Source organism: Trachurus japonicus, chromosome 24 (assembly GCF_045865225.1).
Source record: "Trachurus japonicus isolate A0001 chromosome 24, Traja_1.0".
In the NCBI taxonomy this organism is placed as follows: domain Eukaryota; kingdom Metazoa; phylum Chordata; class Actinopteri; order Carangiformes; family Carangidae; genus Trachurus; species Trachurus japonicus.
This window is the reverse complement of record NC_140930.1, coordinates 11661111-11681803: the sequence shown is the minus strand read 5'-3', so window position 1 is coordinate 11681803 and position 20693 is coordinate 11661111. Positions and strand designations below refer to the sequence as shown.

General features: G+C 44.2%; 1 protein-coding gene across 1 annotated transcript in view; it reads left to right on the top strand.

Moving 5' to 3' along the window:
* Window positions 1-19183, top strand: part of foxo3b (forkhead box O3b) — a 43725-nt gene extending 24542 nt beyond the window's left edge. Inside the window, exons 3-4 of the mRNA XM_085770852.1 lie at window positions 13392-14868; window positions 15627-19183. Coding sequence (XP_085626978.1) covers window positions 13392-14840 — 1449 coding nt within the window. The 3' untranslated portion in view covers window positions 14841-14868; window positions 15627-19183. The remainder of the gene's footprint in view (window positions 1-13391; window positions 14869-15626) is intronic.
* The last annotated feature ends 1510 nt before the right edge of the window (window positions 19184-20693 follow it).

Here is a 20693-nt window from a genome sequence, read left to right as displayed (position 1 = left end):
AAGAGATCAGAGAGGGGTCGTGACAAGAGGAGATCTGTTTTGTTTCATGTGTTATTTTACACCACTGTTAGAAAAAACCGTGACGTCTGGTAGCTGCTGGTTACAAAGCTTTAAACTTTTTTTGTGTGTGAAATTGAAGCTCTCCAGGGACAGAACCCACTGGACGGGCAGAGATGGTCAGTCACGGGGCGAGAGGAGGAGGAGAAGAAGAAGAAGAAGAAGAAGAGCAGAGAGTGAAGGCAAACTGCTGCTCTCTTTCCTTTTGTCTCAGAGCAGGAAGTCATGTGACTCCTCATGGTGGGGTGGGGTTTAGGGGTGCTGCTGTTGCTGGGAGAAAACTCTCCCAAGGTGTGTGTGTGTGTGTGTTTTAACAGTGTGTATGTTTTGGATGTGTGTGTGTGTGAGCCATTGGGTGTTTGCCTTGCAAAGGTTAAGCTCTCGCCACACACACACACACACACACACACACACACACACATACAAATACACACTGAGGACACAGGCACACTGTGTGTCAGTGTGGGTGAGTTCAAAAACCTCCGCTGCAATCTCTGTCCCTCGCTCTCCAGCTGCTCAGCTGGTGTGTAGGAGGAAGGGAGCCGACCGGCCTGGAAGTGCTGACATCAGCAGAGAACGAGGGACACACACTCACACACACACACACACACACACACACACACACACACACACACACACACACACACACAGAGACAGACACACACACACATACGGTCAAACAGAGACACTTTCTAGTGCAGAGGTCCTGGGCAGATCAAGTCAAGCAAGTTTAATTGACTCTGAGTCTGAAACCGAGATGGACCAGAGAGAAAAGTTTGCTTCATAAGAGCTCAGAGTTCAACCAGCAGAGTCACTCTGGTCCTGAAAATAAAACTGTCTGTCTGCATGTCTGTCTGTCTGTCTGTCTGTCTGTCTGTCTGTCCTTATGATTTGCCGTTGTTTTTCTCCTCAAGATGGGTTTGGCTGACCTGAGGATGTGTTTTTAAAAGCTGCCCGACCACCTGACTGCTCATGTTTCTTGCCATGTCCGATGTCTTTTTAGCAATGTCACACTCCTTTCCAGATCTCCAGGGCAATCAGTGTGGTGAGAGCATGACGGCAAGGAATGACAGCCAAAACTAAGAAAATAAATCCTCAAGTTGTAATAAACCAAAACTGTCTTTTAAAGTGCGTGTGTCAGGGTACAACATATGGTAAAAATCAGTGGTGTGTGTGTGTGTGTGAAATAGTGTGTACTGTGTACTGTATCTGTTTTTAGCACCATTAGAGTGAAGAGCCCCATGAACACCAGCGGGGCCCCGACACTAATCCTGACCAGATGTGAACTCCACTGCTGTACCAAAACTCCTAACACAGACACGCACGCACACACACACGCATGTACATGCACACACACACACACAAACAAGAAACAGCATGTTGCTGCTTCCAAACAATTGAGCTCAAACTAGATTTGTTGCCTACTGTTTAGTTAGCCAACATGATTATGTGTAATACTATTATCGTCATAATCGGTCTCAATGAGATCATAGTTCACCTTCAGCAGAGTTAATTGAAGGTTTGACAGATTATTAAACCGCATACGTCAACAGATAGAAAACTATGTCCCGCGGATGTATCCTGGAAACATCCCCGAGGCACCGAGCAGGACATGTTATGGAAACTCTCGATCAAAGAGGCAGCACACCTCAGTGTCACACACACACACACACACACACACACACATACACACACACCAGAACAAAAAGTAGATCAAGCAGACAAGAGTAATGAGAAACGACATGTGGACATGCTGAAATGCAGAGGGAGGGTCAGACCCAGTCCATGTGGACATGTGTTTTTCTTAAAGCATAACTTTTCTTAATGCACCAACTCATTTTTGTAACCTCACCTGTGACGTCACTTTCAGCTGTTGCGTTGTTTTTTCCGTTTTCTGATTGGCAAGCGTGGTTTTACACTTCAGAGTTGTATCGCTGTCTGTTGATGCAACACATTTGCAACAGCATTTTGTTGTGCAGTTTTTGTTTTTTTGTTTGTTTGGATGTAGATTTTGGAGCTCAAGTGTCTGTTTTTTTGCAGTTTGCAAACAGTTTAAACACCAGTGCAAAGTGTATTTGAACGCAACACCATATGCCTTCCCATGTCAAAGTTGTGTGTGAGTAGTTTCTGAGCATTAAGGCAGTTGTGTATCCTGCAGTACAGACACACATGTCTGTGTTATATAACTCTTAAGGGCGTTTTATTGGCTTTAATTCACTTACAGCTGTCATTAACCTTGACATCAGGACTAATATTAACAACTCGACTGCAGCAGTCAGTTTTTGCACGTTGGTGGCCCCACATGTCAGCACGAGGTAATCTCTCACATTTGACTCCCACGAGATTATGTAAGGCAGTGATGCCCAACCTTTGTGGCTTATGACCCCTTGAAATGAAGTCTTTGTGAATGTGTATCACAGGTTATGGCTTTAGTGTGGAGGTGAATTATGAGACGCTCTACAGAAAGTGCAGTCTTTTGTTTTCAGACTGTTTTATCTGAGACTTCGAGGGGCCTGAAAAGGTGAAAGTATCAAGTAAAAAGGAAAACTTTTCTGAGAAAAGTCAGAAAAAGTACATCTATTTTTTACATGACATCTAAATATTATGTACAAAATAATTATATAGTTTTAGCATAATTTCATACAATAATTTCTTTGAATGGGGTGTATTTTGTACCCAGGTTTCTTCTTTCATTTTTGGCGAATGGTGCAAAGATACAATAATAATATACAGATTAAAATAATTGTTTACTATGTAGTGTATTTCAAAATAAAGCATATAGTGCTCGATTGTAAATGGAAACAATAGATACTTGAAAAATTTGTAAGAAATAGATTTTTTATTTCCTGTGCAGACTGGCAGCCAGTGACCAGGTTACTCTTTTACTGAGGGGTGGGATCGTGCCTCTGCGGCAGCCAGGTTTTACAGCTCTATCCTTTGTAACGTAGCCAGATACCTGTGTTTCTAGAGATTTCCAGTGTAATTCAAAACCCAATCAGTGTCCTCAGTTCACCTAGAAGCTGCCATTTTGTTCTGTGCCGAACAAAAGATGGTCCTCGGTGGAAATACAAGTATGCGCATTGGGCAGAGTGGGCGTTTAAGGCAGGCAATAGACCTCAGTCAACCCCACACCCAAGCTATGCACATAAAAACAGCATGTCCTCCTCACTTCCTTCAGTCCCTCCACTTCTCTCTCCCTCCCTGACCTGGCTCTCTCTCTCCTCTTCCCCTGCTTTTCATTCCTCTATTCGAATGAATCATTTTTACCCGCTGTGTTTTTCTCCTTCTTTCAATTACAGAGAATATCAAAGTGACAAATGCACCTTTGAAGGTTTTCCTTTTAATGATATCCTCAATGTTTCCCCACGCAGAAATGCAAGACTGCCCTATAGAGCAAAGTCAATTATATACCATTAATAACGCCATTAGTTATTCACCCTAACCCTTTTACAAATGGCACTTTATCAGAGAGAAACCCAAGTATAAAAAAGGCAGCAGATCCAATATTGAGCCTGGATTTAAGAGTAGACTAGTCAAATAATACCAGCCAGCTAGTTCTGGTGTTGTTGCCCACTGACACTGCTATATCCACCGGTTGGAGAAATAATCAACCAATCAGCCAATGTGAGCGGAAGTAGGAGTAAAGATGTCATCTATCTACATTGCCGCCAAGTAGCTACAAATAGTGACAGAAAAATGGCAGCGAGCACGGGTGAGATAAATCGACATGTTTCTTTGATCAGTGTGGAAAAAAGCAGGAAGAATGCGTCATTCACACAGCAGAACAAAGAATAACCCTCAATGCATAACCACGCTGGAGGAATGTGGTTGAATGAAATGCAAAAATTCAATCTGATTATCAGACCAGAATCAACAGTTTAAACGGGAGGTTTTCACGCCGAATCAAGCCTGGGACGTACGCCAACAAAACAACCACCACCACCACCACCACCAGTCACCCGATGCTGAAAATGAACGCAACTTTTTTTTTTTTTTTTTTTGAACATTCAAACCCTGGACGCCAGAAATAAATCCTCCCACTCTGACACTCCATTGATCTCGAAATAGGTCTGAGGGTTGAGGCGTAGAGTAGATGGCGGGCTGGTTTCCCAAACGTATTCCTTGCCACCCTCGCCATATCTCCCCACAGGAATAGCAACACTCCCCCTTCCTGATAATTGAATGATTGTGCCCTTCCCCCCTTCTTCTCCTTCTTCTTCATCTCCCTCCATCCCTCCACTGCTCGTATCGCACAGAGATGTAATTAATCACACAGTCACCCTGTTAGTCTTAATACTGAGGCTGCCCTCCTTTTCCCTATCTCTCCATTTTCTTTTTTATCTTGCTCTGTCTCCTTGAATCTCCCTCAGTGTCTCTCAATCTCTACCTCTCTCTCACACACACACACACACACACACATGCTCACGTAGTTTGAAGGTCTCATTAATCACCTGCTCACATAGAAAAGCTCTGTAATGCATACCAGCGGGATCATTTGATGGCTGGCCTGTCTTTTGTACCCTTGTCTCTGCATACTCACGTACTTTAATGCGCCACCACACCACTGGGCTTTCATCCTCAGTGTGTGTGTGTGTGTGTGTATGTGTGTGTTTGTGTGTATTAAGAGTGTGTCTGTCATCAGCGGGCTCGTACACCAGGATAAACATGATAATCGTCGCTAGCAGCAACAGACTTGCCCTCTGGTCCCTCTCTATTTTTAGAAGTCAGATGTTGAAATAGTTGAAGTTCTTAAAAAGGGCAGGCAGGCGGCGGCGAGTCACCACACCACCGTCATCGTGCCGGGGCGGAGGATCTGTCAACCCGACCCCCAGAGACAAACCCAAACAACATTCATTTCACACAGCAAATGAATTATTTTAAATCCACAGGCAGTTTATCACCACACTGGCAGAGGGTACATAGCGTGATCCAGAAAGGCCCCGGTGGAGTTATTAATATTTATTTACAACCGATCAAAAGAGTTTGACAAAGTTGTTATGCCCGAGGTTTGTTGCTGTGCTGATTGTTGTGCAATACAGCATATATTATATTCAGGTTATAAGACAAACTAGATCATTGTTGTCCTGTTATTTCAGTGCGGTAAGGTTTTACTGCATCAGTGTGACACAATACCTGAATTTGCCAGGTATTTTATTGGCCGTTTGAATTTGTTGTGTCCTCGAGCAGATTCTCAATCGAGTTTCCAGATGATTGAAATGATCCGAGTGACTGCTCTTGTGATAAACACAGTAGAATATTTGACCCGTGCTGTGCAAATTCAATCAGCATGTGTCGTTTTTTTTTGGTCTTCACTGAGATGTTTCTGTTGTTAGTGTACTCATCTGTGTGTGTGTGTGTGTGTGTGTATGTGTGTGTATGTTCTTGGCAGGCACAGTTGCTCCAAAGCTTAAGGACACCGTGTCCTGGAACTCGGGTTGATAAAACCCAGCAGGGATGTCCTGTGTCATCCCGAAGCAAAGCATAGACGTCCCGTACAGAGCTGTAACAAACCGTGTGTTCTTGAACACACACTGAAGGTGCTTAACTTTTAAACTCTTAGTTGTTTTTTTTGCATTTAAGACATGAATTTGTTTTTTTTATGTTGTTTTTATCTAGATCCAAATCATGAGAATGTCCAGTGACGTATTTCTCTATCGCTATAACTGCTTCTCATGTTCCTGAACTGCTTCCAGTGTGTGTGTGTGTGTGTGTGTGTGTATTTGTGTGTGTGTACTTGACTATCCACCGTGACCATGAGCCACATGTTCCACAGAAGTTGAGGTGACAGTCTGATCAAAACACACTGACCCAGTGAGGATAACGTGACTTAACCATGCCTTTCCACACCGGCCCGCACCGATTGGCTCTCTGAGGTGGGATGGGTCGGCCAACTCCCCCACCTCAGGCGAACTGATTGGAGGAGATGAAAGAGTAAACAAGGAGTTTGTTTGAGCATGTGGCCTTACACAACACGGGACACACGGTGGAAGAACCGGCCAAAGAAAGACAGAGGAGAGCCAGAGGAGGACAGATGGGGGGGGGGGGGGACACAGACAGAAAGAGAAAGAGAGAGAAAAAGAGAGAGAGGTCGACATTGCAGTAGTAAGGTCTCGGAGTTGACAGGAGCTGCCATTTTCGTGATTTAACAAGGTCACAAGTCTTGGAAAGAGGAGTGTGTGTGCATGTTTGTGTGCATGTGGGTGTGTGTGTGTGTGTGTGTGTGTTCACTTGAACTTCGCTTAAACTCCCAACGGGAACTGTTCACACCACAAAGATGGATTTGTCAGTGTTATAGATTCAATATGAGACACTTTGCGTGTCGAAGAAAAAAAAGAAAAATCTGTTTCCTAACTTGATTTGACACTGAAGTGTGTCTGTGTGTGTGTGTGTGTGTGTGTGTGTGTGTGTGTATGTGTGTGTGTGTGTCTATTCACAAAAAAAAGGAGCAAAACGGGGAGTAAGAGCAAGAAATATAAGCAGAATGAGGTGTAACAAGATTCTTTCTGCCAAGCTCCAAATCCCTGTCCAGCACGCACACACTCACACACACTCACACACACTCACACACACACACAAACACAACTTAAACACACACAAGCTGGGAGAGACACCCAGCCGCTGGCCGGGAAACGCACATATGATTGAAGAGAATGGAATGTTCTGTCTGCAGTCCAGAGCTCAGGGTGCTGCAGCCCAGACCAAATGTGTGTGTCTGTGTGTGTGAGTCTGTGTGTGTGTGTGTGAGTCTGTGTGTGTGTGTGTGTTTGTGTAGGGTCACAGTATAAATAACCATCCCCTCTCTCTGCTGTGTTAGCGTAGACCAGCCGGGCTGTTTATTTATAAATCGCCTTATACGTGCGTGTCAAAGACCTGCGTGTCGTCGACGCCTCCACCTCGCACTCCCTCGCAACACTTTCACTGCTCACCTCGCCTCGCCTCGCCTCGCCTCACATCGCCTCTGCGTGTATTGTGTGTTTCATTTATACATCTGTGGTCATAATCTTTGCCACAGTCAATTCTGAGGGCAACATTAACACAAATGCCAAATTTTTTATTTGTTCATGGGAAATTCCCCTTAACACAGTATAACATAAAAAGTTCAGAGGTGTATTTTATTTATTTAAGTCACACATCTTTATATACACTTTACATAGTGTACCATCACATTTTAATAATTAAGTATTTAGATTCTTTATTCATTTGTTTATTATTTTACATCAACAGTTCTCCTAAAAGCATTTGCAGATTAAAAATGTCCGTGTTTATTGATTCACCCATTTTTTAAGGCTGACATTAGCTGGTAATATATATTTTCCATTGTTCATATTATCAGTATTTTGTATTTTCTCTTACATGAGAGTAAGATACTATTGTAAGCATATACTTAACATATGGGCCTATGCATGTTGGTTTATGTAAGAGGGATGGTGCAATATCATAAACATAGCTGTAAATGTGCCAGGCAGCAAGAGTTTGCTTTCTGTCATATAAAATGATAGAGAACCAAACAATGAGCTCCTTTGTCTCTGTATCTGGTGAGAACATTTTATACCTGTCATGTTATTTGTCATTCGTTTTCTGGGACGCTACCTGTCACCTGTTTGCACAAAGTTAATCGTGTTTGCGTTCTCTAAGGAAAGAACACTTCAGTGAAAGACAAGCATTATTTCAACCGCCGCGCGTTGTCAGTCCCCCTGTCTTAAATGGTAACTAATGGCGCGCAAGTTGTCCGCTTGACCCAGCAGCGGTCACTGTTGACATTAGACTCAGATTAGTGCTGGTTTACATAATGGCTGATAAAGTGTGGTTATGTTTGGCCAGGACTCATGCACACATACACGCAGTGTCAGTGGGTGGTTAAGTACACCAGAGGTGCGAGGCTCAGGTCGCAGGGTTTGTCCAATCACGGCGGTGGAAACGGGGTTAAAGAGGAGGGGTGTATGAGGTGAGAGCTTCGACCTCAGAGCACTTTGACCTTTGACTCTGCGCAGTCTCCTGGCTCCATGACACTGTAACCCGCTGACCTCTTGCTTCCCTACAGCACAACACATGAGAAGCTGAGCATGCATGTGTGTGTATGTGTGTGTGTGTGTTGTTGTGTGTGCTGATTGTGCTCATGTGTGTATGTATTTCCTCACTCCCAGAGGCAGGGAAGGTTGTGTCGGGCTCGGCCCTGACCATTAAAATGTTTCTTTTACTTTCAAAGTAAAAGAACCTGACAAAGTGAAGCTGAGCCATTTCATACATTGGAGTTCAGATGTGTGCGCTGTAGCTGGGTGATGAAATACACTTGCAACACAGTGTAGAGACCCTCCCTTCTCTGCACTGCCTGGCTACGCAAGCCAATTTCCATCATCCAATCAGGACTGCTGGAACTAGCACAGCTACAACCAATTAGGAGGCTTTCTCAGAATCCTCTCGACCAATCAGAGGAATTTGCTTCTGAATGACCTGGTGGGTGTTAATTTCTGCACATTTTCAACATGCATCAGTGGTAGTAAATTGATCTAATTCCCTAAGAGCAGTCTTAAAATCTCCTTAAAACACCTCCTTATTATTTTTTTTTCTTCCGTACACAAACCCACTACATTAAGATTTACATAAATGCAAACATATGAGTTCCCACCTACGCACCTTCAAACATCAGAATAATGAGAGAAAGGAGAGAGAGAGATTCCTAGCGTGGTTGCTGACAGTGATTAATTGTTCCCACATGTTGCTGACGGACAAAAAGGCCTCTGTGTTCCTGAGCTCTGGCTGCAGCTGGTGCGCACACACACATACACACGCATACATACATACACACACACACACGCACAGCTGGGGCCTGTCTCACAAAGCAAGCTCAGCTTTGTCAGGCTACTTTGAGTGAGTTGGCTTCAAAAATGTAACACCAGCTAACCTGGATAACCGGTCCCATGAACTGTTGACTCTGTCACCCAGCAATTTTCTAGTTTCCCAGGGTGAAGGTGGTGGAGTTTATCATATCAAACCAGCCACAGAAAAGCGCCAACGGAGAGGCCCCTTTCGTTTCATATCAAATCAGAACATGCAGTTCAGCTCAGTGGTCAACGAACGCTGTGAGACAGTCAACATGCATACTACAGACAGTACTCGACAGTATGTGCCTCAGATTCTCTAAACATGTGAATGAAAAGACTTGTGACAAACAAAATTTAAAGGTTTTCAATTGACAAAGTTACATTTGAGGAACTAATTTTTGCAAATCCTTTTTGATCATTAAAGTGGGCTAAGAAAGCAGAATAGCCTTTAGGTACAGTATAGCTCACTAACCAACTTGTTCATACTCTGAGACAGGGTTTGGATGTGTTCAAGAAGAAGAAGTCCTGGAGGCAAACAGTCACAAGAGAGAAAAGGAGCTGATGGGTACAAAACAAAACACAAAAAAAAAGTGGAGGGAAATATAAGGTCAAGAGAGGCAGAGTCACAAACGTCATTAGTCCTCAGACGGCTTTTTGCTGCGAGCTGTAGTAATGTTATGTGTGTTATTTAGCTCTCATGGCTGCGTAGTAGGAGTTATGAATCAGAGCTGCTGTCTCAGTGAGCTGTTTTTATTAATGGGCTTTGGGAATACCCCAGAGGAGCTACAGCAGTAAGCATACAGTATCCCACACACACAGGGATGTGCCATGTACGCACACAGACCCATACAGGCCAGGGCATACAGTATACTCCAGTGTACTCTCCCTCTGCTCCATTTCTATACAGCAGCCGTGAATAAAATGCTGTTTGTGTTCCTCAAAGTTTGGATTATTTGTTTTTCCAGAAAATATATCTTAAGGGGTTGATCAGTGCAGGGTTTGTGAGCACGTAAGATGGACGATCTGCTTCCCTCATATCACACATCATGTAATTTTAGTATACATAGCAGCATACACATTCTTCTTTCTTTCTTCTTGCGGTCGTCCTCTTCTCACCATCACTCACTTCCACTTCCCACCCAATTTTTCTCTGTCTTTTTCTTTTTTTTCCCCTCCCCTCACTGTCCGTGCTTCGGTTGCAGATGTCCCGTCTCCTTTTATTGCTGCTCCATCACATCAAGTTAGAATTACCCCACCTGACATTTGAAGGATACGAGCAGTGCCACGGAAAAGAGAAAGATTAAACAAGTGGCTTTGTCGGCGGGCGGAGGGAGGGAGGAGAGGGGGAGGGAGAGGCGAAGGCAGGAGGCTGGGATGAAGAAAGCGTAGGAAGAAGCGCGGTAGTAGGATTGATGAGGAGTCAGGTGCTGGCAGGTAAATGTTTACAGCAGCGAGAGAAGGAGACTCACATTCCACTCATTCTGCTCTTCATTCAACCCACCAGAAGTTTTCGTTTCTCCTTCACAAAGTCGATCTTCTGCCGTTATTTACATCTTCCTGGCAGCTGGAAACATTTAACAAGTGTGTGTGTGCCTGTGTGTGTGCGTGCGCATGTGTGTTTGTAAAATGCTCTGTAATAAAGCAGCATTATGTCATGCCCCAAGAGATGCTGGCAGAGGATAAACACTGGTCTCCGTGGTATCTCTTCTCATCTTACCTCATTTCACCGAATACACACCCACGCACACACACACGTACGCACATTCACTTGGGAAACATGCATTCACATACACACACACACCATTGATGATTACATGGAGCTTTTTTACGGTTCTGCTAATACACAGCAATTCCTGCAAAAAGCACAGAGTACTGCGGGAGACAAATTATGCATTTTGCAAAAGACTCAAGAGGCTAAAACTTAAAAAAACATAACAAAAAAAACAAATAAACGGCATTTTCAAATCAGCGAACTACCAAAAACACATATTTGTGAAATACACACACACACTTACTTCGGGTCAGAGGTTCAGTTTTGCCCCAGAGATCAAATTTTTTGTTGTCTGCCAACGTAGCCCTCAGTAACTTAAGCTGCTCTCTCTCCTCCCTGATTGAACTGCTTTTTACCAGAATAACAATCCAGACCAAATTGTCTGTAAACTGTTGCCCGGGAAAGATGGGACTGCTGTACGGAAAACAATATTGTGATTCCCACAAAAACGAGAAAATGTTGGCCCTCGTCGGTTTGGACCCAGAAATCTGTTCTGTCTTAGGGAGTAAAAATATACATAGCAGGAAAACAGAGAGGGAAAAATGCGTGCATGTTGTGGATGGCGGTTGGGTTGTTTATATGGGAGGATATAGCATAGCCCCAGAGTCCCTCAGGGCCCATAAGAGCTATGTGTTTGTGAAACAACAGAAACTGCGGAAGAGGGAGGGGGCAATGGAAAGAGAAGGAGACTGAGGCAAAATAATGAATTCACTGGGTTGTGGGTTACAAGGAGAGTAAGCAAGAGAAGAAAGTGAAATAACAATAAAGTTAAATTAAAGAAGGCCATTATCATATGTCCTAAATATCCAGAATTGAAATCATTGTTCCCTAAACATTTACAGTTAAGCCCCATTACTTTGCAGTTGATATTTAAGAATGTAACTTTCACGTATATGTGCATATTTATCTCAACATTTGTGTATCATCACTATGCTGTCATGCTTAACCATGAAATTATGTCCTCTTAAGTGACCAGATGGCTGCAAGTGTGTGTTTGTGTGGGTGTATGAGTGTAAAAGGAGTGGGGGTTGTCCAGATGGACATGTGCATGGGTGTAATTTAAAGATCAAATGAAGCTGGAATTTCCAGTCTTAAAAAACTTACTAAAGCCCACGCTCACATCATACAATCCTTCATTTAACCTGCACTAATCAATTAGCGAAAATGATTAGAGACTTAAACCAGCCGACTGTGTAAACATGCTATATGAATCCTCTCTATTGTCTAAATGGAAACCCTTGATGACGTGCAACAGTGAAACTTTAAATTGTGTTTTAATGGTGATGTCGTTTCATGGTATTTTGTGGTGTTTTAAAAATATAACCCAAGTTAATGTCATCAAAGCGCATCTTCAAGTCAACCCTGACGTCAACACATTTTTGTTCTCCAGATTTAGCACTTAAGACTGAAATCTGTCCAAAGCATGTAGCTACTTTATCTCCTCTACACATTCACAATACTCAGAAGAATTGTGGCTCTTTAACAACCCCTGCATCCGTAGACATCCCCAGCACAACTCAACAGGTGTTAAGTCGAGACAAGGCAGCTATGCTCACAGCTTAACCTGCTCGTGTTAAGCAGGTATGTTTGTTGCGTGTGAGCATGTTGACACAATCTAATTAGCATTAAACACACGCTAGGCTACAGGCCGATGGGAATGTCATTTGTTTTGCCACATGTCATTAGGGTTTGTGGTCATGAACCAAACTATTGGGACAACATCAATTTCAACTTCATGGCAGCTTTAGAGGAAAATTCAGAGGGTTGTCAAAGTTACTCCAACTCATCCTGGGTTGAACATGAAGATGTGTATCGTATTTCACAACAGTGCACACACAACAGTTGTTAATACATTTCACTCAAACCACAAATGTCAACTTCATGGCTGTGCTGGGAATAAATCACCAAAGCCAATAGCATTCATCCTCTGGGCACCACAAGTGTCAACAAGCTGAAATTACCATCCCCAGAGTCAAATTGCTAGCAGACCTAAAAATTTGTGTAACATTGTTAAATCTGACTGTCTATCTGATAACTGTAGACAAAGCCGGCAGTGAGGCAACAAGAGATTCTGTTGTGTGGCAGTTTTGGTCCTAATATGTATGTATATACAGCCGTCGTTGTGCTGTGAATCAAACTCTTAATCATTAACAGGGGCTGTCATCTGCACCAGTTCCTATACAATGAGCCTCTGGGGCTCACACAAGGAAGGAGCTCAAGAGCCGATCAATATACACAAGCCAAGACTCGCACACAAGCATGGACAAGCACACATGAACTGACACAGAATACGCTCCTTATGCAACACGGGCTCATTGTATGTGCCATTCATAATCGAGGAGACGCTTGATTATAGACCACTGTCGCTCTTTTCTCTTTTATACTCTCAAGACAAAAGCTACAGTGGGAACAATGCAGACATCAGCGCTAAGTGCTGCTGCGCGTTAATGTGTTCCTGTCTATATTTAGTGGAAGAACAATTGAAACAATAGGCTTTTTGCTTTGTTTGTGTGGCTAATCACGAAGAGCAACTGTTTACGTTTCTGCAGAATCGGTGGTGGTGGGTGGTTTATGGATCAGTGTTGTTGGACTTAATGAGACGTATTCATTGAATGTGTCACTGGCAACAGGAAAGAAAGAATACAACAGATCAATATTGATGACAGTCGTTCTTTGAGTAATTGTTTCCAAAGGATTTTGCACACATCGCTCACCACAGTCTTTTCTCTCTTGTGTTACAGAACTCCATCCGGCACAACCTTTCCCTCCACAGCCGATTCATTCGCGTCCAGAATGAAGGAACGGGGAAGAGCTCCTGGTGGATGATCAACCCCGAGGGAGGAAAGGGTGGCAAGGCTCCACGCCGCCGCGCAGTCTCCATGGACAACAGCAACAAGTACACTAAGTCCGCCCGCGGCCGCGCTGCCAAGAAGAAGGCGGCCCTGCAGGCTGCGGCCGCTGCAGCGGGTGAGGGCGGAGGCGACAGTCCCTCGGGTCTCTCAAAGTGGCCCGGCAGCCCGACGTCGCGCAGCAGCGAGGAGCTGGACGCCTGGACAGACTTCCGCTCCCGCACTAACTCTAACGCGAGCACAGTGAGCGGTCGCCTCTCGCCCATCCTCGCCAACCCCGAGCTGGACGAGGTGCCCGATGACGAGCCCCCTCTCTCGCCGATGTTCTACTCCAGTCCTGGCAGAGCGCTGTCTCCAGGCAACGCCACGACCAATGGGAAAGCTGTGCCGACCGAGCTGCCTCGCCTGGCGGACCTGGCGGGTACAATGAACCTGAACGACGGACTCACAGATGACCTGATGGACGAGTTGCTGGACAACATCAACTTGGTGCCCACCACTCCCAGCCAGACCGCCCCCAATGGTTCCTCAGGGTTCAACTTTGGGTCCAAACCCAACGGCCTCGGCTCGCCTTCCCCCACCACCTCTCCATCCTCCAACGCTTCTCCTAACGGTGGCGTTAATGGCTACAGTAACTCCATCTTTGGCCCCCATTCGACGGGTTCCTCTCTGCGTCCGTCCCCCATGCAGACCATCCAGGAGAACAAGCAGACCTCATTTTCCAGCATCAGCATGTCTCGCTTTGGCGGTCAGACACTACAAGACCTGCTCAACTCTGACAGTCACAGCCACAGCGACGTCATGATGACCCAATCGGACCCGCTAATGTCACAGGCCAGCGCCGCCGCTGTCATTTCCCAGAACTCCCGTCGTGGCCTCATGCTCCGTAACGATCCCATAATGACCTTTGGGACCACCGGAGGACTTCAGGGCAGCCAAGGGGAGATGCTGCAAAGTAACAACCACAACCAAAGCTCCCTGAGGTCTTTAAACGGAGGCCTGAACTTAGCCAATGAGGCTAACTCTCTGGCTAATGTCAAGCAGCAGCTCCTGCTGTCACCCTTGGGAGGAAACGGGTCGTCCTCCATGCAGATCGACACGTCGATCTTCCTGAACGGAACTGTTAGCAACAGTGGCGGGATCTGTCAGGACCGATTCCCCACAGATCTGGACTTGGACATGTTCAATGGCAGCCTGGAGTGTGACATGGACTCCATCATCAGGAATGAGCTGATGGACGCAGATGGCCTGGACTTTAACTTTGACTCTCTGGCCAACATGAACGGAGTCGGCAACTTCACTAGCACCAAGCAGACCTCTCAGAGCTGGGTACCAGGCTGAGGGGTCGGGCCAGGAAGGAGCGGAGCAGGTACGTTTGTCAAATGGTGTGGCATTTGTGAAAAAATTCAACATATTTGAAATGTGCCGGTCCAAGTTTTCTCCTCAAATACTTGTGAAACACATGCATGAAGTACCTGTGGTATCTTAAAGGGATAGTTCAACATTTTGGCAAATTAGCCCATTGCCATAATCCCTAGTTTTAGGAGTAGGTTCGTTACCTTTAATTGTCGGTGCAAGCTATTTTTAGAACGCCGGAGCAGAGCCGCAAGCTGCTTAGAGCTACGCTACGGAGGCTAATGGGATTTCTTGGTTTCCCTCATCAAACTCATCAAATACACAATCCAACAACTCCAAAACGTTCTGTTGGACAAGTTGTGACCTGCACATTCACCACGCAAAACCATGCGAAATATTGTAATCATGCAAAACCGCTGATGCGTGTTCTGGCCGGGGGCAGCGTTTTGAAGTTGTTGGATTGTGTATTTGATGGGTTGGATGAGGGAAACCAAGAAATCCCATGAGCCTCCGTAGTGTAGCTCTGAGCAGCTCGCCGCTCTTCTCCGCCGTTCTAAAAATAGCTTGCACCGATTAAAAGTAACGAACCTACTCCTAACTATCCCTTTAATGTGCATTAGCACATTATTATCATTGCAAATGAACTGTATTTACTGGTGATGCTTGGTGAGAACTTGATCCACTTGATAAGGTCGTTACTACACCAGAGCTGATCGATGCACCACAAATACTCATAATATTATGATTGTCTCATCTCTTTCCTCTCTCCAGGTCTAAACTGTGTAGTGCAAGAGAAGATCAGACACACAACATCCTTTTTGCCAAACCTGCCATCAGCACAACATGAAATACAAATCCTGTGTTTACAGAAGACTTCCTCTCAAGAGCTTTACCTTTGCTCCTACACTGGTGAACCATGAACGATCCGGCAGACTCTAGAGATGCTGCACATATAAGCCCTCAAAGCCTCCTGTGAAACAACAACAACAACAAGAGAGCTACGTCAAACAATCACAACAAACTCACAAATCTTAGAATTATGCAATTTTCCTTTTGACACCCAGTCTGTTGATATCAAAGAGACTCTGCTTATCAGAAGGGGTTTCAGGTGGAATACAAGGACTTAATATCAAGCAAAGATGGAAGGAGTGCACGGTGCAGTTGTTCCCATTGAAGACAAAAAAAAAGACAAAAGTGTAAAGTGAAAAAATCAAGATTTGATGTGGTGTAAATCTGATCAAGTGTTTTTTTTTCTGGGATGTGTTATGTTGAAAAAGAATCCTTCTGTTCTCATTTAGTGATTTTAAATGTTCAGTGTCTATTTGTTTTTCCTGGGTTTTCTGTATCTTACTCACTGAGTGGCCACGCATCCAAATACATGCAAACACACACAACATGAAAAACTACACTTTGCCCCCAGTTTGCAAGATTTCAGAACCCTGGAAGTTAAAAAAAAAAAAAAAAATCTCAGTATAATGCCATGCACTTCCTGTTTTGTTCTTATAAATTGCTTAAATTTAACATAACTGCAGCATACTGAGGGTTATATTACAATTAGCTGAATACTACAAAATATGTTTTCTCTTTTGTGTATATCTAACTGTAAAAAAAAAAACATGAAAAAAGATTAAAGGAAGAAAATCTGTCATGGATGTTTGTACAGTGCAGGGGCAGTGGAAAGTTCAAGAAGGAGTTTTAGGGGAAGATACTGACTGTCTTTTCTTAGGTTTCTTAGCGTCTGGTGAGTTCGGTCGAGGTTGTTTATCACAGCATATGATGTAGCCAAAATGAATACCTGTGTCCTAGGGTTGTGAACATTTCCACACCATAACAGGTGCTATGTAAACAGTGTTGAATCCTGTCCTAAGAGCAAGCCGTGCATCTAGTTAGGTTTTTTTTTTTGTTTTGTTTTGTTCGTTTGTTTTTGTCGTTACCCATGACCTGCAGAAGCCCAAAGCTGCAGCCACTCGTAGCACGGCGAGGTCGAACCTGTAGACGGCGGCGGGGAGGGGGGGAGCAGGGTTTTTAGGCTCATTCCTCTAGAAGCCATTTGTTTCTCGAGTAAAACAATAAGCTATCTCTGTATATTGCCAAATTACTTGAAACAAACAGTAGGATATGCTGGCAGCCAAATCACAGCACGCACATGCACACACACGCGCACACACACACATACACATACACGTACATAAATAACACACACAGAAAAAAAATAATACCAGGGATCTGTGTTAAGCTCTGCTGTTTTCTTGTCATGAGCTTGTGGGGCTTGTTATGCATATATAGAACCACTCAGGGGGGAAAAGGGAGCCTTCCCGTTTAAGTAACATCAAGTCACATTCTAATGGTATTTTAACATTTCTTGATAAAATAACAGTAATGCTTTGTGTTTGTGAACTTGTAACCTGTGAACTTTTGGCCGTCAAGATGTAGACGAGGAAGCAAGATCAACGTCAGGATTAAGACTTTACGCGGTCTGTTATTTTTTGGTTTTGCTGTCATAGGTTTTCTTTTCTTTTTTTATTGTTGTTGTTTTCTTTTTTTCTTTCCCTCTTGTCAGACTCGTGACACACATACACACATCTCCTCATGGACACGCCTGGTGCTCCTGCAGGTGACCCCCTGTAATCTCCCGAGTACGTGTCTGTGTGTGTGTATACGCGCGTGTGTATGTGTTTATCTGTGGCGTGTTATTTCTGTTGAATTAATCTCACGACGATGTGTAATCCCTCACTATCCCTCATGGTGCATACAGCACAGCCGACTGTATGCATGTATGTATTTATGCATTATGAATTGTGTGAAATGCATATATACTCGCTGTATGTCTTTATATACTCATGTACTACTTGACCCTTGGATTTTTTTTGTTTTTGTTTTTGTGATACCTCTGAAGGTAAAGTTGAAGGAATAATGAACAACGTTACACGCCAGGTAGGAGGGAACACTGTTACCAGCGATTTAATTCTTGAACCAGATTTTCTAAATGGCGGAAACGCGCCATTGTTGTAGCATGTGGAGACCCTGGTACCCCCTTCTCTGTCCGGGGGGGGTAGTGACATGAAGTGTATGCCCCACTGTGTATTATAGTGTACAGATGTGTGTATATCACTTTGAGGCCAAGGGAGAGGAGTGTGTGTGCATGGTTGGCTAGAATGATCTACTGTGCTATCTGAGGTTTAGTGCATGACAATAGCTGTACCCCCCACCCCCCCTTGACCCTGCCAATGGTGCCGTCCCTTGACAGAAATTGTAACACAGAGAGTCTTCAGCACCGAAACGCACACTCTGTTTCAATTGTTTTTTTGTTTCTTTTTTAAAAATCAGGGCTTACAGTACAGAGCAGCACTTGAACCATCCTCCTCCTGCGTTGACTATGAGGTTTATTATTACAAGCGTGTGCACTTCGACACAGACGCAGAGGAAGCCTCCTTTACGGACGTCCCAACGGCTTCACGCTCATTTTTATTCCACGTGGAGTACAGCAGGCTTGACGTCCCGGTGCTCTCGGTGAGCTGTTAGTTTTATGACCTCAACCTGGTTGAAGCATCATCTGACAATGAGCTGGAAATCCCTACATCTTGTCACATATATAAAATCTCCAGTGCATTATCACCTTTACTTTTTTGGGGGGCAGGGAGAATCCTGAGCCATCACCTGAGCTGCGAAGCATTTCAATTTATCTACACTGACTGTACTAAATATTACTTAAATCCTCCTGTGAAGACGACAGACAAGGTGAAACCAGGGAATGCTGTAATCCTTTCTATTTAAAGAAGGGTTATTGATCCCAGATGAACTGCAAAAAAAGGGGGATCTCATTCACAGGAAAGTTGTCGCTAACATTTTGTACATTCAGTTTGAAATGTTTTGGCTTTTCGGGAGATAGTTTACACTTAGTCGTAGTGGAGCAGGCCTTCCACGCAGTCACTCAGTGCTACCGCTTCGTTCAGGCACAGATTATCTCTTCTTGTGCTCAACACACACACACACACCTGCAGCACAACATTGTGCAAATCTAATGCTAAGAAAAGCAAAAAAAAATTTTTTTAGAAGAGACATACCACTAGATACCTTAATCACCTCTTGGACGTTTCCTTTTCATTATCTTCTCTTGAACCTTTTTCCATCCTTGTTAAGAGGCCCAGGCAAGCTCCCATCCATACGCCCTCTGAACTTTGCCCTTTGAACTTTGCCCTTTATTAATCTTGCTTCTTCTCGACTTGATGTTAGTGGGTATTTTTCCTGTGTATTCCATTTTGAATTGTAATCTAGTTTGTATAAGAAATGGTGCGCATGTAAATAAAGCTTGGTGAGGCTCCACACCCTTTCTGTGTCCTTGTCTTAACTCATTTTTATTGCTGTAAAAATATGAAAGTATTAGAAGTACATAAATTTCACGAGGGCCGTGGAAGCACTGGGCCCCTATTAACAGCTCATATAGCCACAAGAGGAATTTTCAGCGGGAGCAGGGAAAATGTTACAACTCTTGTCTCCTCTTACATGTGCTGTTAATTCACAAGTTAATTCGCCAACTGTTTTTCAAAACAGTGTGTGTATCTGGAGGCCTGTGCGAGAACAAATTTATCCTCCCACCCCCGCCCTATGCCCCCCCTCCCCACTCCCAATGATAAAACTTTTTTCTTGTCAAGAGTCTGGAGGGATCCAAACAGCAAAACAACTCCATGTTCTTCTCAAGTTCCTGGAAGTCCTCTTGCACAATGTTTGTTTTGTGTAAGGCAGCATTAAACGAGAGCAGACGTACGGCAACCTCCTGATACCTGACACTAGCTGGGCTGGGTGCTTTTCCTCGGCTGTTGCGAAACATTAAAGGGGGGAAGGCAGAGGGGGGGAACAGTCAGAAACGGGGTGTTGTCATGTTACTCCGCAAAAAGTCTTCGCTTGCGTGTCTAAAAGAAAACCTCCCCCAGGCCTCCACGCCAAATATTAACACACACCCTGGCCGTGCTGCTCTGCTGCCTGACAGTCTTGGCCGTATTCTCCCACGCCAAATATTAACACACACCCTGGCCGTGCTGCTCTGCTGCCTGACAGTCTTGGCCGTATTCTCCGTCATGCCGTCCTCGCCTGTTCAGAACAACCAGTAGTAGCCCCCCCACCCACCCCTTTCCCCTGTGAGAGGTCAAGCCTGCCGTCATAAAAAGATTATTCCAGGTTAACCTGTAAGTTTATGTGTGTGTTTTGTGTCTTAAGGGTTACTTGGGGTTGGAAAAGGCTGAAACATTCTTGAGGAACCTGTAAAAAAAAAAAAAATCTTCCGACTGCATAATTTATGGGAGAGCTAGCATTAGCAGACCCTAGCATCTATTTTTAACTTCTTAGGGAAGATACACTAACCTCAACAGGGCTAATTAAAGTCTGGGTTTCAGCTAATGAATTCCAATCTGTTTCTGAAGTGTAACACGTAGGGTTGGGAGGGGGGGGGGTTAATCCAGTTTTGTCAGACCCATTCACATTCATGGCATTTTGTAGGTACATGTAGGAAATCTAAGAAAACATTCAGCTATTCTGTTAGTATAACATGAAAAAGGTTAAAAGTTGAATAACGTCTTTATATAGAGTTGAGGCATTTCTGCGGTTGAGCTGATGCAACTCAAACTTATGACCCTGTTTTTTTTTTAAACATATTTTTAGGTATTTTAAGCCTTTATTACAGAGTGGTGAGGTGAGTAAGCGTGATGAGAGAGATGCAACGAAGGTTTTTGGCTGCACTCTAACAACAGACATTGCCTTTCATAGTCTTAGCCCATAAGCCACAGGGGCACCACATGATCCCAGTGTTTCTAAACTCCTGGCTACGGACCTGCAAATCAAGGC